Raw genomic sequence first — 27967 nt, 5'->3', positions numbered from 1 at the left:
CAGAAGAAGCTCCACTAAACATCTTGATACAGACGTGTTCTGTCTCTCTCACTCTAAAACTGACTTTAACTGAGATGATTCATTCATTCTGATGCAGTTTTGTAAGCAAGATAATTTCTTGTTGTTTCTGTTGATAGACATTTATTCTATGTTTGGGTTTTTTCGTTTTTTTTTAAATGTGATGTGATTTATCCTGCCAGTTTAAGCTTCCGAAATGAGAATGCATTTGGGAGCATTATCGCAAATTAGGAGGAGCAGCTTGCAGATCACCAAGCCATTTGGACAAGAACAATGGTCGATTAGGTTCATCCCACCCATGCAGAGTACAATCCCCGTGCCAGTGTCTTGATTGCTAAGCAGTGTCCTCGCATACCATCACCTTGCCCCAACTGAAAGTGGTGTGCAGAATTAATGTTTCTTGTTTGTTCGCAAAAACAGGAAATGTTTACAGGCTCAAGTCAACGCTCGGGAACTGTGCAGAGATCTGTCAGAAAAGTCTAAATGAACGGCAAAAACAAAAGAGGAAGCAGCTGTCTGAATAATTTAATGAGAGAAAAAAACTCTTTGTGCAGAGTTCCTCGCGAATAAAAAAAAAAAAAAAAAAAAGAGCCTAGTTGGAGAGTGCATCCGGCTTGGCTGAGCTACAGATTCATTTTAATATGAGGAAATGTGAGAGCGAGAAGAGGGGAAAGGATGTGCGTCACTTGAGAGACAGAGGAAAAAGACCATTTTAACAGATTAGTGAAACTGGCTTCTTTTTCTGAGTAACACAAAGCAGAGTAAGGAAAGGAAGAGATGAGGGTGATTTTTTTTCCCCCCCTCCTCTTTCATCCCATTCAGCTATGATGCCATGAGAGAGCGGCAGATTCCAGCTACAGTCAACCCATCCAGTATCTATTAGACGTTACCTCCAGATATTGTTATTCCTTCTGCTGCTTTTCAGTATAGTTTTATTCTCCATGAAATGCACATACTGCAGAATTGAAGAAAAATAAGGCTGTAAAGTTGAGAGGTTACTATGTTCTACTTTCATGGCTTTCATCTAATAATCATATCAGGACCACATCATCAGAGCATCAGCAGAATAAGCTTTAATACCTAGATCATGAACTTTACCAGCAACCAATAGCAAGGTGGACCAAGATCGGTGCTGTGGTGGTTTGATAATACCTGAAACAATCTTCTTACAATCTGATAAAGGCAACATAACAGAGTTGTGCTGGGGAAAAGAATGAAAGCTCAGGAGATTGACAGCGTAGACGGTATTTTTTTAAATTTCTTGACTTCAAGATAAGAAAGTGAAAAGAAGACGTGGCAGGTGTTAAAAGCTTAACATAGTAATAAAATAACACATCACAAATTCTGCATTGCAAAATACTAATAAAATGATTAAGCAGCCATTTCATTCAGTAATACAGAGTCAACTGGTATGTCCACGTTTCACCTACACAAAACAGTCTCTCAGTGGGTCAAAATGATGAGTCAAAGACCGAGCTTTCTCCTTGACGTGACGTCTTTGCCTGCTCAGAGGGGACATGGTCTTTCATGGCTGATTCCAAACGCTCTTTAAACTGTTCGGGCTGACAGGAAAGGATGCCTGCCTCCATGAAAACAGGGCACTTCGCTTCTCTAGTGACAAGCTTCAAAGGCTGCCAAAGTTCACGTTTCACGTGCTTTTCTCCAGCCGGATTGAGTTTTAGAGTGTAAAAAACTAAATCCAAATATTAGCTGGTTGTCTGCCAAAGACACTGGTGGTGCAGACAAATGTACCACCGGCAGTCGAAGGTTGCCAGTATTTGGCTGGAGGCTTGTGTTAATTTCCCATACTGACAGTAAAATGCTGTTTGTGAGTTTGATCAACTTTACCAACACTTCAGGACACTTTGATCAATATTTGGAGCAAAACTAGTTTTTACTGTGTACACTCTGACATTAGTTGATGGTGCTGCATTAAAATATGCTGCATTGGCTTATGATGCATAACTTTATGTTCTCTAAGCTTTATACTCAAGTGCTGTGGAGCATATTGAATGTAATAAAGAATGGGAAAAGCTCCCACAAATCAGGTTTATCTGCGTCTCCCAGCAGGACTTTCAGTTAAGGCGTTGGAAAGGCCCAGTGAGGAGAAACAGAGGAATTTCAGCACTCGGGTTATTCATCAAGGCCAGGAAACACTATTTATTGTTGAAGAGGAAATTCACTGGGGACCGTATACTGTGGAGGAATATCTTAGAGCAAAAGCACTTTCAACGCCCAGACTTTTTATAAGTCAGTGGAATTGGTAGGTGTCAAAGCTTTGGGGGCATAAAGCAGAAGAATGAATGATCCACGAGGAATAAAATAAGAAAACATAACAGCTGTGTGCCGCAATTTCACGATAGAGATATCATCAGTGCTGAGAGTTTATTTAGTGTGTCTGTCTGTAGATGATGTGGGTTGTGTGTTTACGACCGTGCCTGTGTTTCTGTATGCAGACCATCCGGCCAAAGGAGGGGTGGCAGGTGTACAGCTCAGCTCAGGATGCAGATGGGCGTTGTATCTGCACAGTGGTGGCACCTGAACAGAATCTGTGCTCCAGGGATGCCAAAGGCAGACAGCTCCGCCAGCTCCTGGAGAAGGCATGTGCACACAGCTACACGCATTTCTGTTTACGTGACAACACAGTCTCTAACACACACGTTTACTGTAAGCAGCCATCACACCCAAATTCATATAGACATATAACATTGATTTCTATCGTTTTTCATGCTTCTTTGTTGCCCTAATCCTCTGAGAGATTGCACCAGCCAGGTCCATAACCCTATTTTCCACTTCTGCATATATTACATGGATGACATCAGCTGAATGGTTGCTTGTAAAAGATGAGAACGCTCTCCATCTCACCTTAGCAGAACTGGAGTGCCCCTGTTTTTGGCAACAAACCATTCAAGGCTGTTGTTAAGGTTTCAAGTATTATCAGGCTTTAAGCATTTGATTAGGAATATTATTTCTGTCGGAAAGTGGACTCTCACCAGAAAATACTTTTACGTCTACCGCCATGGAGTTTTTAAATATAAAGTGTGCATTTTGAGTTGATCTCATGAAATAAACAGCCAACACTGTGAAGTAGAAACATGACTTTTAATTCCAAATGAAGTATTTCTTTTCCCCAGACGACAGTAGTGATTTAATGCATTATCTACAAACAAACAAATAGCACGGCACCGGAGTCACTTTCCTCAATTAGCATGCCATATACGGAGACATTGCTCTAGCCTACATTTTAATGTTGTATGCCAAAGGGTGTTCTCTGTCATTCGCTGGGGCCTTTGACACTAATGTACTAAGCTGCCTCAGGGCTTCAGTGAGGCCATTTCAGGATCCCTCTACCAGAGCCAGAAAAGTATGCAGGACACAATGTGTGAGTGTTGTGCCACTTTGCTAGCGATGTGCTCCAGTAATGTTGGTTAGTTACAATTAGAGCCAAAGAGAGAATAGAGAAAGGACCACATTTCTTCTTGTTCACATGCCCCATAAACCTAGTGAGCTTTTGTTAAACCAGAGAGAGACACTGTAATGTTTCTGCGTCAACTATCTACTCTGAAATATGTTATCAAACCTAGCAGATTCAATAGTTTAAAAAACTGGCAGTTTGTTTTTGTTTGTTTTGAATTATAACTGATAAAATGAAATATGTTTAAAAACTGAACAAGAAAACTGCCATGTAACAGTCCCATGTCCATTTAAAATCCATTCAGAGCTCTGTTCAGCTCACACATGGATGGTTTGAAGACAATCACGTTGAAGGTCAAAATGTTGATTTGTTCCTTGGGAAGTTGAAGCGTGCCAGGCTACTGAACGGCTGAACATGGAGGACATTTTAATCTTGTAGTGGACGGAAAAATCAATGCTGCACTGTTTCGTTCTTTTCAAAAGGTGCAGAACATGTCGCAGTCAATCGAGGTGCTGAACCTGCGGACGCAGAGGGACTTTCAGTATATCATGAGAATGGAGAACCAGATCAAAGGACTGCGGTCAAAGTTTCGACAGATCGAGTCGGACAGGAAGACGCTCGTCAACAAAAACTTTCAGGTATATTTTTGTTTGGTGTTCAACTTTGTGAGAAACATCACAGGAGAAAATAAAGGCTGTGAAAGGGTCTCCTCTAAAGATACCTGAGAAGCATCTGAAGTGATAAACTTTCAGTCCTGATAAGATCAACACAGGTCTACCTCTGCCAGGCCAAGGACAAAATGGTCTTAAAAACGAGACAGGCAGGGAAAGCACCTTCCGGCATTCTTTATAAAACTCTTTCATCTGTGAGAGTGACAACGTCCTGATGGTTACATGATGCACTAACCCTTGCACTAATCCTTGTCATCATGCTGTTACAAAACAGCATGATGACAAGGAACATTGTACTTTTTACAGCAGTGATCAAGTACAATAGTTGCATCTGACTCCAAGGAATACCATGTCAGGTATCACATATAAGAACATTGTATTTTGACAGAAGAGAAAGGATTCCCATATGATTTGATATAGTATAATTGACACTGATGTTACATAACAAATAATCATAAAAGCAATTACTATGATAATCATTACTGTTATCATCCATCAGTGAAATTTGTTTGGGTCTTACCAGAGCTTTTGTTTTGTTTTTGTTTTTTGCTACTTAATATGCAAGAAAACCAAATTATACTGTTTTCCCTCAATCAACAGTGTTATAATCAATCAGTAAGAAGTGAAAGTATTTTTGCACTGGTGCATTCTTGGTGTTTTTTGTAGGAGCTAAAGGGAAAGATGGAGTCCCTGCAGCCACTGATCCCTGTCCTGGAGCAATACAAGACGGACGCCAAGCTCATCTCCCAGTTCAAAGAAGAGATCAGGAACCTGTCTGGTGTCCTGATGGGCATCCAGGAGGAAATGGGAGCCTACGACTACGAGGAGCTGCAACAGAGGGTCCTAAACCTGGAAAATCGTCTGCGCAACTGTATGAACAAACTCAGTAAGTCCATCACAGAAAAAAAGCACATCCAGGCATGGTGACCCAAGATTATCCTCTGGCAGAGAGGATCATAGGCACATTTCTTGCAGCTACCAGCAGATTGGCATTTTAGATACCAAGCAGGGGGCAGAGTAGAACTGCTACTGGAGGCAGAAATAATGTTGTGGCTTGAGGAAAACCCTCTATTTGCAGAGTCAATGAACTATTTTCCAAGCTAGACGTAAAAGGTGGCAGCATCATGAAGCTTTTGTATTCTGCTAGTTAAAAAAGCTGCTTATACAGGTGTATTTTATAGGTCTGTATTGAAACCTTCTGCTTCCTTTGCCATTTGCAGTTTGGCACTGAAAAGCTGCAGTTCCTTTGCTCCACCCATTGATGTTTAACTCAGCTAATAAGATCAATTCTGCCTCCAGAGCAACTGATAACGGTTTGCATGACTACATTCCAATTTGCCAACTGTCAGGGTATCAACACCGACGCAGCCTGTCAAAGTGTCAACGTAAAGAGCAAACATGTGAATGCTAATAGCATGTGGCTACCTGTCTGAGCTCGAGATGATTACTCGAGCATTCGTGGGGCGTGAGCTTTGATTGACGTGAGAAAATATCAGTTAAATACTTAATGGGGAATTTGCAAGTCTTGTGTCTAGCAATATGAATTAAGTGCAGCTCAAGTATTTAAAATATTAAACCATGTATGATAAATGTTCACATGCTCTGACACATAGGAAGGGGTTTTACTAGTTTCTCTGGTTATCCTCTGTGTTTCTGCAACAGCCAAGAAAAGCATGTGGTTCTGTCCAGATGGTGAATAGTCTAGAACTTTTTTGTTTATTTTTTGAGCAAATGAGCCAGTCCTTTGAGATTTATTCCAGCATTACCATCATAACATTGGCTGTCGGTTTATCATATGGAGCTGGTGCAGTTTGTGCTGTATGTGACCAGTGCTGTGTAATGTTTTTGCAGCATGTGGCAAGCTAATGAAGATCACTGGGCCGCTGACAGTGAAAACTTCTGGGACCAGATTTGGAGCCTGGATGACCGACCCACAGGCGTCCCCCAAAAACAACAGGGTGAGCCGAGTTAATGTGCTTTTGCTGTATGTTGCAAGCCTTTGAAGCAACAGAGAGCTGTTTAATGATTTACATACAACTGCTTCCCTCCTGTTGTTCAAGGGGGATAGACATCATACTCAATAAAAAGTTTTCACACACTTGACATGAAGCAGCTCCATGATTGGATTCTTTTAACTGAATGTAAAAAATAACTCAACACCAACACTGACTTACTGGAAGAGTTTGCACTTTATTCCCTAATGCGTTTTGGCACCGGGCCCTCATCAGCATGCCCAACAGAATGGGTGAAAGCACCATTCTGCCTTTATACTCACCACAAGATGGCTGAGGCTTTGTCAATTATCCAATGAGCACTAGACACATTAATGGTCAATCTTTGAAGGATGCACCATCAAACTGCTACTTAAAAAGTCAAAAACTACCACATAGAATAGAGTCAGAGAAATGAGGAGAGGAGTTTCTTCACACTTTCTTCCAGGATCAAATTGCTCTTGAAGCTTGAAAAACTAGCAACAGAAAAAGCAAAAGCTTTTATTTAGTCATGCATAACATTACACACATTATGCCAGAGTAAGTAAAGACTTTTAACATAACTTTACTCCTTGCTTTGAACGTTTTCTTTATTGTAAAACATTTTTTGAATGTTTTGGACACTCCTTTGTTTACATCCAGGTGTGCTATCTAACTAACTCTAACTAGCATTCTTCCTCTTCTTTATTTCGTTTTGCTGACACTTGCTACGTGTCTTGGCTGTTACCACCATCAACTGTCGTTCAGTATAATAGCATGACGCAGTGATTTGTATTGTGTCACCTGCCTGCTTGTACACAAACATATACAGATTAAAAACTGGCATACATTGCTCCATAGCAGCAGTTGACTAGTGGTCAAAAACCCCTTAGTAAATATTAAAAACCTACTAAATAAATGGGAAAAAGCTACAAAACTGTCTTTTATTACATAACTATAAAAACTTAAATACTAAAATCCTTATTCATCCCACTCGGATGCAGTATTCTGATATATAAATCCAAAAAGTCTCTTTCTGTTTCCCGGGGTAGTTAAAGTCACCCTCCCTCTGTCCCAGTTTGATCTTATCAACACCAATAAAAGAGAATAAGTACATCATTGAATGTTTGGCCTCCCAACAAATGTCTGGCTACTGGTTGTTTTTATATCCTGTGCTCTTTCTACCTCTTTTTTAGTGAAAGCCCTGTTTCCTATACTTTTCTTTTCAGTACTTAACATCACAGGAATGTTGTGTTCCTCTGTCCTCAGGTCTGGTACATGGACAGCTACACCAACAACAAGATAGTAAAAGAGTATAAATCCATCGCTGATTTTGTGACAGGAGTCGAGTCGAGAACCTACAACCTGCCTTTCAAATGGGCGGGAACCAACCACGTGGTGTACAACGGCTCTCTTTACTACAACAAGATGCAGAGCAACATCATCGTGAGGTACAGCTTCGAGACGGGCCGCGTGGTCACCCAGAGGGCTCTGGAGTCGGCGGGCTTCCACAACGTGTACCCCTACACCTGGGGCGGCTTCTCCGACATCGACCTGATGGCGGACGAGCTGGGCCTGTGGGCCGTGTACGCGACCAATCAGAACGCCGGGAACATCGTCATCAGCCAGCTGAACCCGGACACGCTCCAGATCATCAACACGTGGAACACAGAGTACTCAAAGAGGAACGCCGGCGAGTCTTTTATGATCTGTGGGACCCTCTACATCACCAACTCCCACCTGACCGGCGCCAAGGTGTACTATGCCTACTCCACTAAAACCTCCACGTACGAGTATACAGACATTCCCTTTCATAACCAGTACTTCCACATGTCTATGTTGGACTACAACGCCAGGGACCGCGCCCTCTACGGCTGGAACAACGGCCACCAGGTCCTGTTTAATGTTACACTTTTCCACATCATTAAAACTGAGGACGACTCTTAAGCTGAGGAACACACACAGAAATTAAGAAAACCTGGAAAAAATGGATGGTTGCGCTTGAATGTTCCAATTCATTTGATTTATTGATTTATTTATTTGTCATTTCCCAGATTGGTTTTGGACATTTTATACAAATTTGATTTATCAGCATCTTGCCATTTGCCTGTTTTCATGTGAAGAGTTAATTAATTAACATATTCTCTATGTGGAAACATGACACTTGACAACAGCACAAAATGTAAACAAATTCGGTGCATTATGAAACATGCAGGTAACATATTTTCAACTAAACAATGGCGCTTTTACTTGGCAACTTTTAGAAACACTGAAGTTTCTGCAGCTCCTCTTTCTCTCCATAATGAGAGCTTTTCTGAAATGAAGTCTTCATATTCATAATGGTTTTTCTCATTCAGGATTGCATTTATTCATGCCACCTAATTTATTCATATTTTGACTGTGTTCACTAATTGTTCGTTTTGTTTCCATTCTATTCCTCGCCATTTATTCATCATCATCTGCTAATTTATTCCTGCCTTTCACTGCCTCCATTTAGCTTTCAATTTGTCTTTGTACTTTTTCCTTTCAAAAGTTTTTTTGCACTTGACCTTGTACAAGACAATGAGAAATGTGGTGAACCATAATGCACCTGTATAGTTACTGTACTTGGCTTTTTTGTGTCTATGAAGATTCTCAGTCATCCAGGTCATAGGGTATCTTGAAGTACTAAGTCAAAGTGCTTCAGCAAGCAGCGGATCTGGTTGCCTTTAACGTAGTACTTTGAGATATTAGCTTTTTTGTAACTTCAGCAACAGTTTGTATGCCTTATTCAGTGCAGTATGTTCTGTAAGCCCAAGGATAACAGCTCTCGTGCATGAATGTTGGCTATCCTAATAGCATTTTTACTGTAACTGTATATCTGTGTATTTTGTATCTGCACAACATCCCATTCTCCTCCTCTCTAGCTATACTAATGGTGAAGATCCATTTATACAGACAGCAGTAGACAACTTTAATAAACATTCATTTGTGTAAATAAGAAGTTATACATAACCAAAATAAAAGTATTGTTTTCATTAAGTCGGAGTTCTGTGTATTTGTGTTCTCAGTTTGAATTTGTTCACGAGGCTCTTCTGCAACCAAAAATACACACTGACATTTCTCAAACCTGAAGTAGCACTGCGCTATGATTTAATGCAATGTGACTCTAAACCCATACACCTGAGTGCAAAAATGCTTTTCTGCCAAAAAGAGTTATTTCATCGTCCTCTGAAAGGACAAAGTGACAGTTTTTTTCCTGCACTACTTTACTCATTTTACATCCCTGTAAGTCTTTGTCAGAGCTTTTATCGCGTGGAGATGTATTTGCCGTTTTCCTGGTTACTTTCGGTAAGGAAGAGGACAGCATCTCTGAGCTGTAAATGTCACTTTGTACCTGACAACAGCTCATAAAAGCTTCATTCTCTGGATTGTTGGCTTGACTGGGATCTGAGCATTGATTAATTCTGTGTCCAGGGGACTCTCCTTACTGTAACAAAGCCATTTTTAGTGTTCTTTTGTGAGTATTTTTATTATTTTGAGTAATTATACTTAAGTATCTTTTATATTCTTATCTCAAGTAGTTTAAATACACGAAAAAGTTCTTCTAAACTGTGTGAGAAAGGAAACAGAAGAAAGGAGCCAAGTCAGCAGCTGCAGCAGAGAAGAACCTAGTTCGCATTATTGCATTATTGTTCAAAAAAGGTTGCACGTACCCTTTAGTTAATCACTAGTTTAAACGCACCACCCGGCGAGCACGCAAAGTGACCTAAATCAAACACACCCACCATGCTGCATCTAGCTAACATGCTAAATGCTAACATCATCTCATGGTGGATCCTCCAGCGGTCACTCCTAGCTGTCCAGTTCAAATAGTTTGAAAACTCTGAGGAGCGCAGAGAGTCTGAGTGGACTGGTTATAGTGGGACAGAGAGGATGAGTGGACTGGTTATAGTGGGACAGAGAGTCTGAGTGGACCGGTTATAGTGGGACAGAGAGGTGAGTACAACAACAACCAACTCAGTGTGACGGATGTACCTCACTCTCCAGAGGAGGTGTGTGTGTGTGTGTGTGTGTGTGTGTGCACTATTCGTGTGAACACTGCGCGTCTCTTTTTGCTGTAATAAGTGCGCTTGTGGCTGCAGCAGCTGTGTAGTTTTCACGTCTCTGCCTTGCTGCTGTTTTATTCTTCTGTAAGAAGTGTTAGGCTATTTAATCTGTGTGGCTTAATAGCTTGTTGCTGTGTAGCCGGCTGTGGTGTCCAGAGACTTTTAATTTGTTGTCATTTTTGTTTGTTTGTTTTTGAGTTGTGTCCTCTTGTCTGGTTAATCCCAGTGAGGCTACACTGATGAAGCCGGTTGTCTATTTATAATTGATAATTAGTTGTATGCACAGACTGTAAAGTGCCATCTATAGACAAGGAATGTATTGTTTGTTTGTTACACAAAATGCAGTTTTTACTTAAAATGGTAGATTATCTCTTCTAACATGGGTCACTAACTGTGAAGTGTTTGGAGGTGTTTTCTCCGCTGTTTGGAATTTAAAAAGGCAGTTTAGGTCCAAAACTATTTATCCTTCTGACATGAATATACAGACAACAACAGGGATCACAACGGTATAAACTGAGCAAAAACTTGAATTTTGCTGATGTTTTCCTGTTACAATTTTAATAAGATGACAGTAACTTTATAAGTGATGGGATATTCATTATCTAAATTTTACTGCACTGATACAGTCATATTTTACATGCGTTACATTTGCACTGAATGAAAATTCCTATACATTTCAGTATGTTACATATATCTGAATGCCCGGGCGGAGGTCAATCAAGTTTTAGTATGATAATATAATAAAAACAGACAGAAGAAACATTCTTTTATTCCTCTTTTTCTTCTAAAAAAAAAAACTGTGCATCATGAGATGTAAGAGGAAGAATAAGCCCGACCAAAAAAAATAAAATACAAGTTACACCTTTTAATTAGCATCCTGTTAATGGCTGACTAACCTCTCAACTCACATGCACGAAAACTGAAATATGAAACATCTGTGAATCAAATCCAACAAGAAAGCATAATATTGGTTCCTCACTTGATTCTAGAAATGTCAGATCAAACGAGTTGATGTGCTGTGGAGACAAGTGAAATGATCCCACGCCTTTTATCGGAAGTAACTTGTTCTAAAATAACCACAATAATGGATGCAAGATGAGGCCATAGTGAGATAAGAAATCTGTGGTGAACAATGAGATTCTCAAATAACATTTTTGTAGACGCATTGAAATCCAAGAATAGAAGTTAATTGCGAAGCAAACACAATTCTCAAGCAGCCAGATTTGACCCAAGCATTGTTGCAAGTTTAATGTGGGAGGCGACTCTTTTTACACTGTAAAACATTTGCAAGTTTCCAAGCGAGTCCTAAAATAAATCTTCTAAGGGCATAATATTGTTGATAATGTATTATCTTGAGATACTGTAAACAAGTGAGATGACATTCAAAACAAGTGAAATCACTCAATGCAGACTAAATTTACCGTGTTAATATTCACACCTTCTGCAGTGCCGGTCTCTTGACTCATGTGGATGTCGACTCACTCGGGAGCCTCTCAGTGTGGCGAGGAGGTGTGATTTCACGGTGTGCGTCACGACCTTGAGCACTTTTTCCTTTAGCCATCCACTGCTGCATTGGACCAAGTGTCCCTACACACGCTTGTATGTTCACACTGACATCCACTGTGAGAGCAAACTGAACACCCACGGCTCAATCTCTGACGGGCTCGGTGTTGAAACTCTCCTCCAGGTCAGATCAATGCGGGTCAGCCAGACGGGACGCATCTCAAAGGTCAGAGAAGCAGCCACAAGCAACTCCACGCCGCAGGAAACACAAGTATGGATCTCCTGAGATATTGATCCCTGGAGTGCACCAGTGTCAAAGACCTCCCCATGTATTAACTTCAGTGCTTCTTACAGCACAGAGAGGGATTGGATCTGGACTCTGTAATTCTTGAATTACTATAACTACAAGTCTTGTACAGCATGACAGTTGTACAATAGATATCAACATGAATCCAATACTGCAGATCCAACATGTTACAGCACCACCACCTGTGAGGGGCTCCTTCTGGCTAGAGCTCAATGAAGCACAACCCTGCCAGCCCACCAGCTACCACTGGCCCAAAAAAAAAATCAGTTTTTCTATTATTAGTGTAATCGATTCAGTGAAGCACACTCATGTTCACTCATGTTTTGCTTTGCAAGCTCGCTTGAACGCAACACACTCTTGTTCAGTTAGGTCTTCTTACACCTCTCACTGACAGAGAATGAACTAGTGTTTTATGTGGATCCTTGTAGACCATAGAATCTTGTACCCCAGACTAAGTCATCTGGACTGCAGGGAAGATGCAAACGACCTAAACCTAGACCACTGATGAAAGCTCATATTTTCTTCATTTTAAATCAGGGTTGATAAGCAGAGGTTGCTTATCTTCCAGTACACATGGAATCAACTGAGGCAATCATTAACCTGCTTTTCTCGAGTACGTTTCTCATTAGTGTCAGATATTTCACTCTGACTGCTAAGAAAAGGTATATTTAATGCAATATCAATATATTTTAGCTAACTTATCTGCCATGTCATGACCACATTGAGGCACGAGCACAGTGAAGATTCTGCATTAAACTTTTATCTACTTGTAAGTTGTTTTTTTTTCTCCCTGAACTTTAACTTTGTTGCTTATTTAGTCCTGAATATTTAATGTTAGAAAGATATGAAGTTTTCTGGGGCATTAAAGTAGCAGGAATATTAATGTGAGTAATTCTTAATGATTTGATAAATTTCCAGGCCACCACTGTTCTGTAAATGTTTGCAGTTTTATCATGAAATTCTGTAGGAAGCATACAAAACTTGACTAAAAATGTTCAGCATCACTCTACTCTTGGGGTGGGGGGTTCCCTACAAAGGAAATACAACATAGCATATACAACAACATAACATGGAATACACAGCAACACCACAAACACTGTGCAGGGAGCATTAAAGATAATAAAACCCCAGCAGGAACTGATTTATATATAAAGACGTAGACTCCAGGATGCACACAAACCCAGTAGAAAAACGAGTGGGGGCTTGTGTGGAGGGACGTCTTGTTAATAGCGGCGATGATACAGAGTGAGTTATTGCTTTTCAACAGATAAATCAGTGAGGTTCGCTAGTTTTCAGTTGACTCGTCATGATACACCTTGGATGTCCTGCAAGACTTGGTTTATTTTCCCCTTTTGTTTCTAGTTTGTGTCAACAAATGACACGTGTTAAATTAAACATTTTATATATGATGTTTGTGACATAATATGCCAAGTTCAAAGCAAACAATGTGACTGTGATGGGGTGTCAACATTGAGGGTTATCCTATTCTTGTTCATTGGAATTGCGTTGCTAGGGAACAGCTTGGGGTCAGATTTATTTCCTTTCAGCTATTGATATTAGCATACGGCGCAACAGGAAATAAACCCAGACCAATTTTGAATGTTGAATGTGAAATAGTCTGTGACAGAGGCCGTACTTTACACACAGTGCAACTTTTTCCTTGAGAGCCATTATCCATCGCCCCAAATGAGAAATGTAATTACTCCGGTCCATTTAATGCCATTTTATGAGCATTCACTGGGAAGCATTATTTATCATTATTACAGTATAAAAACGAACATCTGCTGACCAACAGCGCGGATGACTTTAGCTGTCAGTCCAGCTTTGCCAAACACAAAGGGATTAGAATAAAATGTTAAGCACTGGTGTGAAATGTCCTTTTTTCCCCCGCTGAAATACAGAGCGTGTTTCTGATTATTTCGATTATAGTACATGATGCTACAAATCATCCTGACAGCTGTGAGCTAATCCTTTAAGAGTGGGAGATCGCCTTATCAATGTGTGTTAAAATGGGCTTCAGATATTCCCTGCTGTATTTATACAACCGCTAAAGACAGGCATTGCATCAGGTGAAACAGGACAGGGGAAAAAGCAGGGAATTGGATCTTTCCTTTTAAAGATGGATGGCATCATGTGCATTTGTAAAAAAAATGAGAAAAACTGAAATAATGACATTCCTGAGAGATGGTATTTTTGTCAGTTCCTGAGCCAATTTCCGACCTAAGTGAGGAAAGAAGTTGCTTTTAAACATCAATTCAGTTTCGATCGTGACAGGTCTCTTATGCAATCGAGGCACGTTTCAGGGCAGTGGAAAACAGTTTGAGTTCAAGTTAGAGCCACAGACTCATGTCTCTAAAACAATTCAACTGTGGTGATTGAAGTCATTAAAGTTAACTGCTGTTGGTGGCAGGGAACACTTAAGACTTAAGATTTAAAGCAGGACATTAACAAGACAAGATTTAGCCTCCATAAAAGGCCTCCCTTTGTATGTCACACTCAATAATTGGGTTTGTTTCCAGATGAGTAAAAATGGAAATTGTATTTTGATTGTCGTGATACTTTAAACTAATTACATCATTCAGTTAGAGAATCAACCACATCACGTCACCAAACCTTGCTCCACTGCAATGTTATGGTATATATAATATGGTTGAAAGTGATACAGATGGGGCTGCCAAGGTGTAGCTAGCAACTTTAAACATACTTCATTTTCCCAGAAAAATAGAAAAATCTATTACATTTTACTTTTTATGTTACACTGATAATCCAAAATCATATTAATACAATTTGGACAGTATGATGCAATCATTGTCTATCTCTTAAACATTATTTCTTAGACAATGAATGAATCAAAAAAAATTAAAATCCTAGATTAGACAAAACCATCTACTGGATAAAACGGCTCAATGTTAATTCCGCATGTGTACAGCTGGAAGATGTCCCTATTCATACATGCAGCCATTTAACCCAAAAGGGAACAAATCAATTGAGTCTTGTGGCTTCTCTGAACATACTGTAGAGAAAATAAGCAGAGAGGTAGCTTGAGGCAACATACACTACAATTTAAAACAGTAATTAAAAGAGCTGGAATGAGATGAGGCCTGGGTGGAAGTTTAAAACTCCAAACTCATCATCAATTTTGTAATATATCCGTAACTTCTTTGTTTTTTGTTTGTCAACTGATCATTCCTAAGATTTCTTTTCTGAGCAATCTCTATAATTAGTGCTTTTAAACCGGTAATGCTTTGTCTGCTTTTCAAAGCGGAGGCCAACCCACTTTGTATTAACAATGATTAGATTCAAAGTGTCAGCACCAAAATGCTCCAGAGACCTTCCTGTAATGAAATTATAACAGTTGGAGACAGTTGTATCCTCACAGAGCAAATGGTGCACAACTGTTAATGCATGAGTCGCCATAGTGGGAATCAAATCACTGGCCTGCCTCTAAAGTTTGAGATATAAGATACAAAAATGAACAAATAAGAAACAGGAACAACATTGCTGCACATTGTTCCAACACTTGCCCTCAATTCTTCACAACACTCCTCTATAAATCCTCCAACAGCAACTATTTACAAAAAAAAACATGTACTCATGAGCAGCATAAATGTCACATCCCCTCAAGCTGTGGCGGATGATCAAAGCTACTGTAAACTCTGTTCTGTCTGTCCACCAAACCGAATTACTGAAGCCAGAGGCAGGAGTTATCGTCTGAGATCATCTTGGATATTTCATGGTGGGAGATAAAGTAGAGGAAATATAAGCAGGCTACTTCTTCTGAAAGTTTTGTGTGACGACTTTGGTGGAAACTGAGATTCTGTCGATAGAGACAGATAGATGGAGACACAGGGATATAGATGGAGAGAGAGAGAGCAATCTTTGTCCTTCATGCCGTTGCTCCACACCGATTTTGAATATCACTTGTTCAGGTTTGCGTTTCTGTATTTGGCTGCACTCCTCTGCAATCATCCCTTATCTGTGTGCACAGCAGCTAAGGGTTCGTCTCCCTGAATGAATGGGCTCAATAAACCTGTCACAGCCCAGACTTGTTGACTCTGTATTGACTCATGTTACAGCGATCCATCCTTTTTATTAGCTTCAGTTTGGCTACTGATTTACAATGTGATGCTCTGCCCACACATGACAATACCATTAAAACACAAAGCCACTTAATATAGTACACTTCTTGTTTGTTGTTCTGCTCCGTTGTTGTTGTTGCTTTCTGTACTTTGAGTTGAAGAACATAACAGTACCATCGTTTATTATTTTCCAACCAGGACCTACGAGTCATTGCCCCGCTCTCTGGCAGTATAACCAGTGTAACAGTTTACAGGGGTTTATTTAAAGGTATCCATGATCTAAATGTGCAGTAAACAAAAGGCTAAATGATAATGTTGGAACCTGCTGGGATTTACGTGGATTTAAGCTTCTTAAACTGTGGTACGTATAAATTGCTCAGGATGAGGGTGTCTGCTAAAATGTAACAACAACTATTTTAAGTTGATTGTCCTTCAGTGACTCACTTATTGTAAGTTCAGTATGTGATATCACCTCACATTTATGTTGTTAAGAAATTATGAATCGGCCCTTTAAAAAAAAAAAAAAAAAAAAAACGTCTTTAATTGTTTTCAATTTGTTTCTATAAAATCATTTGGTGACTTTTTCATTGTCACAGAACTTTCCACTAAATTGAAGGTGATCTGTAGCCGTCCATGTTTGCTTGGTTTTCAGTCACTTCCGTATTATCAAGTACCAAGTCGGATATATCTGAGCTTTCAGAAGAAATCCGTTCCCCAGTCGTAACTTCGACTTGGATGTTGATGTGAGACAAGTCAGAAACCCATAATGACGATAACTGTAATATCACATGAACGCAGCATATGTGCATTCATTAGGCGCTTGACCCCACACACCTGACCACACATAACAGCTGGCCAATCAGATTTCAGAATCAATTTGCTGTGGATCAATCTGTGGATTGTTTTTCTAGGCACATTGCTGACATGACTTTGTGGAACAGATCATCTGTGAGTTGGAATATCACATATGGGCAGTCACATCAGTAAATGGCGGCACGATCGTTGCTGCATGCTGTATATACAAGCTAAAGTACATATTGTAAATTGCTTAGGGCACGTGTGTCAGCTAAAAGCCTAAAATATAAATGTAAAATCAACAGCATATTAGCAGTCAGGTCAACTCTCAGTCTTTCTCAGTAATTTCAGTATAATGAGGTCAATAGATGATAAAGGGATGGCGGCCTGCAGGTCCTGGGAGGGCCATTCAGGATGTTAGCTTCTGCGGCTGTCAGGACAGGTGCACAGAGATCTTTGACTGACAGCCGGGGATGTCGAGGCATAGACGAACAGGCCCCTCTTCTAGATTAACTTTCTACTGCTCAAGCTTCGGAGATTGATCTGTGCCAAGGACAGGCAAGGCCTTGGTGTGGGTACTGTAAAAAGAGATTGGATCCACTCTTTCAAGGAAAAAGCTCAGAGGGTTGCGGGAGAAAGCGCATGATAAAAGAAATATGGCACTTTTTATTAAATCACTTACAACCATTGTCTGGGATGTGCTCACACAGACACACACACACATATAGAATCACACATTTTGTCAGGGTCAGTCTAGTTTCAGTTCATTCAGAAGTTAAAATTCAAAAGCTCAACAACAGAGCACGTTTTCTCTTTAAGCATACAACCTGTTTCATTCACCACGTTGTTAGCATTGTCAAGGTAACCAAGGAAATAGCATTTTGTGTTAGTCATGGACGCAGTGTAAGTAGACAGTGATCTGCAATAAGCTACAATAAGAATGACTGCAGGCAGTCAACCTTATTGTCTTTGACATTAAGGGGCTTAACAGTCGAGATGGCCTTCATTACACTCTGCCACTGCAGCAGGTTAGCGGGGACAAATTCGCTGTCAGCCCGCTCTACATGAGGACAGATTGAAGCTGTCTGTGGATGTGTACATCAGCTTTTTCTAAAAGCTGTCACTCAGCAACTATCCTGGATCTTATTTGACTGTTTTTGTCTCAATGTGATTTAGTGGTTGTGTGTGTACCTAGTGTCTTTGTGCGATATATAGATGTGCTCATTTTTTAGCTAAATGTGACTTGCTCTGACTTTCTAATTTGTGATGGTCTAAAATGAAATCAATTAGACATTCATGAGAGATTCATATGTATTCTCCAGGCAAATGATTCAATTGTGTTCTGTAAATGAGGCGTGACTGACCTTTTCAAAAGGGAACTATTCATAGTTCAGTTTCCACAATTGCCTCCATGGTTCAGCTAATCTGTTTTGCATTTCCTGATGTATCAAATAGGGCTTACAATATCAGAACATTTCAGACAGTCAGGTAACAACACTATCTGGAAGACTTGACCTAATTACTGTCCTATAATCTGTATTTGGGTAATACAGTGTAGATGAATAAGTGTGTTAGGTAGCTAATCTGATCAACTAACCATCACTATCTTGATTTGCTTGCCAGGTAATATCTAGTGGTAGTTTAACTAACTTTATTTTGATAAATTACTCTTTTTCACTGATTCATTAACAAGTAGCAACCTCATCACAAACTGATGCTGTGCACTAAAACACTGTTGAAACCCACAAAACATTATCTTAAATTCTAAAGGAGAACCCAAAGTTTCCAAAGTAACCAAATATATCATGCTGAATTTGGGAAAATGTGTATAAGATGATGCACCCTGAAGAGTTGGAAAAAGCTGATACACAATATATATTGTATGATATTGTGACAGTGACGAATGATCTGAATTTCCCAACCTTAAAGGTAATTAAAATTCTACTGAAATCACATTTAGTCATCCCTTTGCAGTACAAAATTAGCAGCGTGTTGGTAGCAGTGGTATTGAAGAGTAAGGACTACACTAGCAACTAGACACACCGAGGTGATATCTGCAGGCCAGTTTACATGCTGTTGAGCAGCTCGTTCATTAGCTTAGCTATCTAGCCTGCAAACTGACGTTAGCAGTGCACTTTACCCCGGTGGATGTTTGTTTGTTTGGTCACCTGTTCAACAAGCCAAGGTGCAGGACAAGATGTGTGTTCATGTTTGCAAGTTGGATAAGAAAGAGACTTTAGCAGGAGAGCTAATGTGGGCTGTTATTCAAAGTCTGTAGCTCTTGTGTCGTGCAGCAGGCTGCTGTCTGGCTGTTAAGTCAGTACGGGTTAGTGATAGAACGGTTTGATTTGATTGGCTGTATCTGCGAAGACGGAGAACTAATGGTACTGAGTCGAATGAATGCAAAGATAGAGGGTGTCATCGTGAAACCAAAAAATATAACATTTAATTACATTTAATTGTTTTTCTTAAGGGAGAACACATGGCATGTATGTGATTTACAGAGCATGTAAGTGTTGTAGTAGGAAAAAAACTGTTCATCATCAATTTTTTCCATTTGCATGATGGTGTTTTCCAATAGATCTGACTGCACCATCTGTACTGATGTAAAGACTTAGAAAACACAGTTTCTTCAATTATTGTTGTTTGTTTCTAAGACTTGTAACAAGTGCATTATCAATATCCCGATGAATTTAATTTACCAAGGCAGCTTTGTAGTCCTCCAGTAAAAAAAAAGAAGAAAAAGTCAAGTTCTTAATTCAAAAATCACTTTTAATAATCATGTTCAAGCAGTGGCATACTGCACACAGAAGACAAGTCTTCCCAGCTGTCCCTTTTATTTTCTGACCTGTAGGTGAGACAAAACAACCCTTTCCTGTCAGACATTTTTAATCATCATAGTCAATAGGCCAAGAACAGCACTCGAAGGTGAGGTATGTCGATCCATCTTTCTCAATCATCTTTTCCTCTATTACCCCCGGGGTCGATACCACTGCCTTTAGAGGCAACAACAAAGTTATTCACCCCACCCCCTCGGGGAGTAACAGCATGGAGCTGAGGTGCTGTGAGGAAGTTAATGAATGCATTTGTCATATCTCTAATGGCTCACTATATCACCACAGCACCTTGGCTTGAGATTTATGGTAATCACGAGCTGCAGGAAAGCAAATGTGTTCTGTCTTGGGATTTTTTTTGTTTCTGTGTACGAGACACCTTGGGAGAACATTAAATTGACGGCGCCTGAGTTTCTTTTCTGAGCCAAACTTGTGAAAATGTTGACAACGTGCCACGTTAAATGATAGCCTAAACACACGGAGTTGGGAAGTTGGTATTCACATCAGCAAGAGTGCAGGAATGGCAAACTAATGATGAGCCAACTCTACTATTGATTAGAGCTTATTTTAGTCCCTGAGGCCCACACAAGCCCACACACCCAGACCAACAATATCTGCTTAAGTTATGATGAGATGTCTTTACTGATACCAACTTTAGAAACTTTTACTGCCCCCCCTTTTTTTTGCCTCGCAAATCTAATCCGCCAGCAGAACTCCATCTTCTTCCATTAAGTCCCAAGTGACTTCATTTTGAGACTGTATTTTTTTATCTACAGTATGCACTCAAAATGCAAATGACCAAGTGTCTTGGGTTCAGGCAAGTACAGAGCACAACTGGAGAAGACGACAAAGACAAGTGTACACAAGAAATACTTGTCAGTGAAATAAAATGGATTAAGAAATTAAAGTAATTAGTCCACAAATTAATATTTCCCCTCTGCTCTTCTGCTCCTGTGATCAGTTTACCACAAATTACCAAGGGACATCAGCTATTCCCCTCTTGTTGATCAACTCCAGCGGGAGTGTTGAAGTGTGAACAACAGAAATTAAAGCCAGCAGCATATATCATTTGTATTTTTTTATGGAGTACATTTCATGTAGCATGAATAATGGTGTGTGGGTGTGAGAGGGGAGAGAGAATTATTTGTTTTCGAGACTTCTCAAGGCTCCTGCAGCTTCTGTAGAGACGAGAACACACATGCACAAGGCGAGAAGATGCAGGCTGGCTGCACGGCTCTGATGCACTTTAAAAGCACACTTGATCAGCAATTCCCTCTATGAGCCCACACATCCCTCAGACTTCAAACGCACCTCCTGAAGGTTAGGGGCACAGAACTGAGGAGATGACAGAGGGATGCCTCAGCAGAGATGCCTTGCTTTGTTGACGTAAGACATTACCGGGGTATTTTCATAAACCTACTGCCCTCATGTGGTTGGTTCCGGGTCACGGGCAGGACAGAAACATTTTCAAAACAACATAAAACTTTGACGACTGTCATCCAGTTCTGAGAGCGCTGAATCACCCGCTGAATCCTGCAGTGTGTTTGGAAAGCAAAATGATGGTCCTGCAGCTCTTTCACTGAAAACTATCCACACCTCTGATTCAGTCAGTACAGTCGCTGATCAATTACCAACAAATGATTGATGATTCCTGCCTTCTCAGGGAAAACGCCATGATGAGGCTAATTTAGGAAACAGCTGAGCTTTTGTTTAGTACAGACTTTATCGATGGGCATGTTCCTCTCCAAGCTGATTCTACAACACTGTGGACCTGAAGTTTAGACGGATCACTGTAAAGACACATTCATTTGTCTTTCCTTTATATCCCTGTGCTTCTGTCAACAAATACGGTATGGCCTGTTTTATGGCAGATTTGGACAAATCCAAAAGTGTAAAAATTGTATTGTAAAATCTGGCTATACAGAACATTTTATCCTCATACGTACAAATGGCCAGCCAAGCTTATTATATATTGTATGTACAATATGAAAACTCTGCATCTCACAATAAGAATAACTAAAAAAGGCGAGTTTTAGTTGAAGTGAAAATACAATAACTGACAGGAGTTTAAATGGCAGGTAAAGTTGAATTGCTGAAAGAAGTTAAAGTTTCCTTTTGAGTGTAAGCATTGAAATAAGTTGGAGTGTCAATTTAAATGTAAGCCCTGAGTAAAGTTGAAGTGAAAGTGCTGAAAGGATTTGAAGAGTAAGTTGAAATTCAAGCACTGAAAGTTGCTTGTTGTTGAAATTGTTGAGTAATAAATTTCTCTGAAAGTGTCAGTTGAAGTGGGAGTCCTGAAAGAAATTCAATGCCAGTTTAAGTGTATAAAATGAAAGACGGTGTAAGTTAAAGTGTCGGCTGAAGTTTAAGCACTGAAAGCAGTTAAAGTAAAATGTGTATGAACAGTGGAAGTTGTGAGACCCTCGAGGGCTGAAGAGGTGAAGGTAAAGATGTGAGACTTGAAAGGGTTCGAATTGTCAGTTGAAGTGTAATCACTCAGAATCAGAATCAGAAACTGTTTATTGCCAAGTAACATACATTACTGTCTGAAGGTGCTATTGTTTTGACAACAAATATGTAGAATATAAAAGGTGCAAGAAATTCGGGAAACAAATCCACTGGAGTTGTTCCCCTGATGTTCATGAGCTCTTCTCTGGTGAAAGAGCTCCGTGAAGGCAAAACAATGTGCTCCAACAGACCGAGGCAGCCATCCGCATCGCCATCTTGGATTAGACAATTAGACATCACAGAAAGCAGTGAAACTGTCCGTTGATGTGTAAATGCTGAAAGCAGTTGAATTGTCTTGTAGAGATTCAAGCAGTTAAAATGTCAGTTGATGTCTGATAGAGCTGTAACTACGGATTATTTTCATAATCATTTAATCTGACCATTATTTTCTCAATTCTTTGTTCGCCCTCTATATTATCAGAAAACAGCTAAAAATGCCGAATGTCCTAATTTGTATGTGATGCCGTCAAATGTCTTGTTTTATCCGACCAACAGTCTAAAACCCAAAAATATTGGATTTACAGAAGACATTGATAAGCAGCAGATTTTCACAAATCAGAAGCTTAAACGAGAATGTTTTGATTTCTTTTTACTTAAAAATGACGATTAAAAGAAAACAACTGACATTTCTGCTGCATCTTTTACTTCACAACTGACATTTATTTCAACAGCTTATATCCGTTAAACTATTTTATATCGCTGCCAGATTTGGACACATCCAAAATTGTAAAAATTGTGTTTTAAAATCCAGCTATCCAGTACCTGACATCTCATCCGCATGAGTCCTGATGGCCAGTCAAGTTTTGCAGAACTGAGTGAACAAACTTTAAAAACACGAGGTCCAAGGTTATAAAATGTACTTACTGTCTTGAATACTGTACCTCCTTTCATGGTTGTCATTTTTCTCACTTCAACCGTCTCATGGTGCATCAGACCATTGTGCTGCTGAATACTTGTAAATCAACCTGCAGTCATCTATATAACAAGCTGTCTGAATGCACAATGATTGAATGCTGAATATATATTCAGCTTTCAGCACCTTTTCCTGTTATTGTACATGTGAATCTCTCCGTCTCTCTCTCTCTCAGACAACACACAGAGTGGAATATAACACACACCAAACTTAACAAACAACTTTTCTCCTTTCGGCTTGTACTTAGACAGCAACTTCGTCTCTCGTCCAGACGTTCATTTTTTGCTCTCTGTATAGATACACGAGTAACCTTTTACGACTCCATCCTTCAACCGTGCCCCCAATTAAACTTGTGACCCAGAATATCCGCCGCACTGGCTCACAAGCTAAAAAAAGGCCTTTAAAAAGTGTTAAATGCTGCGACTCAAAGTGAGCCAGACACATTTTGCCGCCAAGAAACTCCACACATCCCCCCTACAACAGCATTAACAGTTTGACAAAGTTTCTTTTATGCAAACTGCAATTTAGCAATACAAGAAAGATTTCTAATTTATTCCCTGCACGACAAACACTAATTCACAATAATTCACATCACTGACCAACATTTATTATCATTACAGCTTCCATTATCACCTGGCGCGAACATTATTTTAACTGACATTTTCAAGCTGGACTTGGGGGTCGCTTTACAGTCATCATTCAGGCCGCTGTAAGACTTTGCAGTTCCCGCAAGAAGCTTAAAATTCATTGAAATACTTGAATGATTTTGGCCCTGGTCATCATTAGAAATCGCATCACTTTTCACTTTATCATCACTCATGAATTCTCAACTTTGAGTCGAGTTGTTAAAAATACTTTACTTTTCAAAGTTTTCAAAGTCTGACTCCTGAGTTCCCCCCCAACATGGGTGGGTACACCCTGGACAGACAATCCTAATCACATTCACACCTACAGGCAACTTTCAGAGGGGTTATTGGTTAAATATGTTTTTGTCCAGATTAAAAACTATATGTAAAATTGCTTGTGTAGGTCTCTGGTCCAGGTTGAGGTGGAGGGATGGTGGTGGTGGTGGTGGTGGATATGTGGTGGTGAGTTTGCTGCACACATTGAAACATAGGCATACACCCTCAAGAGGTACAGTCTGTGGTCAGGAAGGGTAGGCAGGTCTTACAGAGAGGTTGGGACACCATCGTCCCTAACGACAGTCACTATCTGGCCTTGTGTGTGTGTTGCTCACGCTGTCTGGAGGTGGTGGTGGGAGGGTAGGAGATGTCCATTTGTGTCAGATACTCCAGTATGCCAACACTAAACTGAGTCGTTAGTCTGGTCATTGACAATCACTGATACCAAATCCACAAACAATGATCACACATAGGCACCAAATACACAATCATAATCCTTAACAACACCCAGTTACATGTCTCGATCATCATGCTAAATGTTTATCAATCATGTGATGTGATGGCTCTAGGCTACAGTGTCTCTTCAGGTAATTATCCTTTTCTTGTTATACCAACATACCAGCTTATCATGTTATAACAAGAAGAGTTTTCATGAGATACGGTGGTTTTGTGAAGTTTTGTGCTATAATTAAGATAAAGTTATTTCTTGTTTCTTTTTTTCTACTTTTCTCATGTCACGTTTTCTCGTTCTGAGCAAATATTTTTTGTCATGGTGGCAGCAACACGCTGCTGTACGACAACTATCATTGGATTGGTTTGATACTGAAGAAAATTTTGATGATTCTCAGGTACAAGCACTGAAGTTAAAAGGAGAGTCTCTTTCCTATAGTTTCTAAGCGGATTCGTGGACATTTATTTGCGGATGTATAATGATATCTTCAGGAAGTTTATCTGAATCTAAAAATACGTGTCTTTGTGTTCTGATTTGACTGAGTTATGTCTTAGAGAAGAGTTACCAAATGGCATCTGCACAAGAGAATACAAGAATTTCTGTCAATTAGATTATGAAAGCAAAAGCCTTTGATATTCTACCTCTCAGAACACTTCTATCACTGTGGATTTGCTGCTGCATCAATCACCCACTGTATACACCATCAAGTGAGTCTGACCATGAAATCTGTCATTTAAATACAGCATTTCAGTACCTGATTTATAACGCGCCAGCAAAAACGGATTATCTGTGTTTTACAGCATATGTTCATGTTTCATATTTTGGACAGAAATTTATGATAGTGTCACAGTGTAAAGTGTGTGTGAGACTGAACCTCTCTTTGTTCAGTTAAAGTAATGTGAGTTGGGCAATTTTCCGTTAATTGAAGTCTCAATAATTTAGGCTGCAGCAGTAAATTAATTACGGTTATATTTGCATGTATAATACACAAAGGTCACATTCACTTCACTTTCCTTTTGTAGCTGTTGTGCTACTGGTGTATTTAGGCTTCCTTAACACAGTCAAGTTGACATTAGGTTCATTAAACTTCATTAAATTCACATTTCGGGCATTTAGCTGATAGAGGTGATGGAGAAGTGTTGAATTCAATTAATAAAAGCCAAGGAGTCTGAAGTCAACAGTAATTTTGCATCAGTTCCAGTAGAATAACTTTTTACCACATGGAAAACACGACCATGGAAAAGGGCTTTAATGAGAGTAACAGCTGTTCACTGAAGTATGGCATGACCTGATGGTTGATCTGATCCCAAGTAATTCAGTTTGATGCTACTTTATACATTGCAGAAGGAAATATTGTATTTTTTACTCCATTGCATTCTAGTTATTTTGAACACAACGATTTACAGACATACCAAAGGTTGAATTACCTGAGAGTATATAAAGTAGGTAGCTCCACCTCATGAAATACTGCAAAAATGCTAATGCATCAGTAACAGCTATCAGTTTAAAATAATAGCAATGTTTTAGACACTGGTACTCTGGCAATCCGGGCCCTCTCTAAAGTTAAGAAAAATCCGCCTACCAGCATCTCTCAAGCTCACTATTTAAAACAGTATATATTGTTTGTGTAATCTGTGCACAATCATAAATATAAAGATGACAATTTGTGGTTTTAGAGTGGAGTTACGCGTGTCTTTAAGCTAATTGCCTAGAGTGATATCAATCCTCTCTGGAACCCCCCCCCCCCCCACACACACAAATATTTTGAAATTGAAAGAGGAAATAAAGCATTAAAAATTAAAAAAAAAGTTGAATTTATAAGCAGCAAAATTAAACCTTGTTCAATTCAATCAATACACTCAGATTTGCCACTAGTTTATAGCTTTGTAAGTGGCCATGCACACATGACCAGTAGCACGTGGTTTATGTATATTGCTGTGTGACTGATATTACTGATAGTTGCTTGTTTAGAAGGGATACACTCTTGCTTCTATGTGGTGTGAATGCATGTATTGTAAATTGCTTTGGACTAAAGTGTCTGCCAAAGGAACGTAATGTATGTTTTAGCACTTGTCAATATCCCATAATCCCCACTTGGGGCCACAGTGGGTGCTGTTCAACAAGTTACACAGTCTTGCTTTAATGTATTTAAGTAAATAAGGATCTGAATTCTTCTCCCACCACTGCTCACTTTGCATTTTTTTCCCTTTGTGTCATGCAAATAACAGCTTTTGTTAGAATGTTAGAATATTTGTGTTTTAAACTTATCCAACCATATATAGTTGTGTATAAATGTATGCACATTAATAACACTTATCGGTAAATCAACTGGTTTTCTGATAACATACATAACACATTGTGCTCTGGTGTTCAGCGGCACACAGTCATATTTCACAGCCTGTTACAGGATGACTCGTTTGCTCTCCCACTGCGACACTATTCATGCTCATCAGCTTCGTCCAGATGACCATATGGGCAGGAGAGGAGCGTGAGATCCACACCAGAGAATTCATTAGCAGCCTCGTCCCTCTGTTTCTTTGAGGTAGCCAATGAAATTCAGGCTCGTGGGCGGCCTGAGGCAATGACACCAGCACTTGCGGCAGGAGAACAGTAATTGGACTGTGTGTCAGATAAATCCAGGTTGTGACAAACCACTCAACACAGTGTCGCCTTGGCCCCGATGCAAAGCTATCTCTCACCTGACCTGCTGTAGCTTTCTTAGCTTTTCAGTGGAGTTATTGTAGGTCGCCGGGGTGAAACGCCTTTCAACTCTCCTTCTCACTAAATAACCCACAGTAGCATCCAGTATCTTTGGACGAGAGAAGCAAGAGAGGGCTGACATATTTCAGAAATAAATGTAAGAAATACTGCAGTTCACATTTGCATTATGAAACTTTGGACTGTTTTTATTTGGGACCGGTGATGCAGTACAAATCAGCTAGTCGAGACTACGCAGAGCATAAAGTATAAAGCATGTTAAAGTTTTATTTGGTCAGATACAAAAAATGATTCCTCTTTATCTACAGCTATATTTATATAATTACCTTTCTCAAATGTAACCCATTTAAGAGGAATATTTTGTACTGACATTGGAGAACAACGTAACGTAATGGCAATGTATGAATAACGGCAGACAAAGAAATACTTAAATGTACAACAGTAAATGACTGAAAAGAATGGAAGTGATCGTAAATATGTTTTGGAAAAACATGGACAACCAACATTGAATGACATGTGTTTACATAGGTCACAAAATTGAGGTGTTGCGTTAATGTAAACATTTAAAAAAAAATACTGCTTCTAAGGTGCTTAAGTATTCATTACACATCGAGTTATGTACACATTTATACAAGCCAGTCAATCTAAGCAAAGAATCTCTTTCTTTTCCATATTTCAGACGATGAAGCAGCTACTGCTGTTAACACGTATGATCTAAGTAGTTTGTCAGATGTGCTTTGTTTTGTTTGTCTGTGGCTGTTCCACCAGTGACTTTGGCAGGTAACTGGCCAGGCT

At 39.7% G+C, this 27967-nt stretch overlaps 1 protein-coding gene across 2 annotated transcripts in view; it reads left to right on the top strand.

Moving 5' to 3' along the window:
* The window catches only part of LOC139296232 (noelin-3), an 8570-nt gene extending 549 nt beyond the window's left edge, over window positions 1-8021 (top strand). The window contains exons 1-6 of one of the 2 annotated variants that reach the window (XM_070918590.1): window positions 2496-2646; window positions 3160-3161; window positions 3916-4071; window positions 4771-4990; window positions 5956-6062; window positions 7344-8021. In XM_070918590.1, coding sequence (XP_070774691.1) covers window positions 3925-4071; window positions 4771-4990; window positions 5956-6062; window positions 7344-8021 — 1152 coding nt within the window. In that variant the 5' untranslated portion in view covers window positions 2496-2646; window positions 3160-3161; window positions 3916-3924. Of the gene's footprint in view, window positions 1-2474; window positions 2647-3159; window positions 3162-3915; window positions 4072-4770; window positions 4991-5955; window positions 6063-7343 lie in introns of those variants that run through there. The other variant, XM_070918589.1, reaches the window with a different exon arrangement.
* Window positions 8022-27967: the final 19946 nt, after the last annotated feature.

This window comes from Enoplosus armatus, chromosome 14 (genome assembly GCF_043641665.1).
Source record: "Enoplosus armatus isolate fEnoArm2 chromosome 14, fEnoArm2.hap1, whole genome shotgun sequence".
In the NCBI taxonomy this organism is placed as follows: Eukaryota; Metazoa; Chordata; class Actinopteri; order Centrarchiformes; family Enoplosidae; genus Enoplosus; species Enoplosus armatus.
This window is presented reverse-complemented; position numbering and strand designations above follow the sequence as displayed.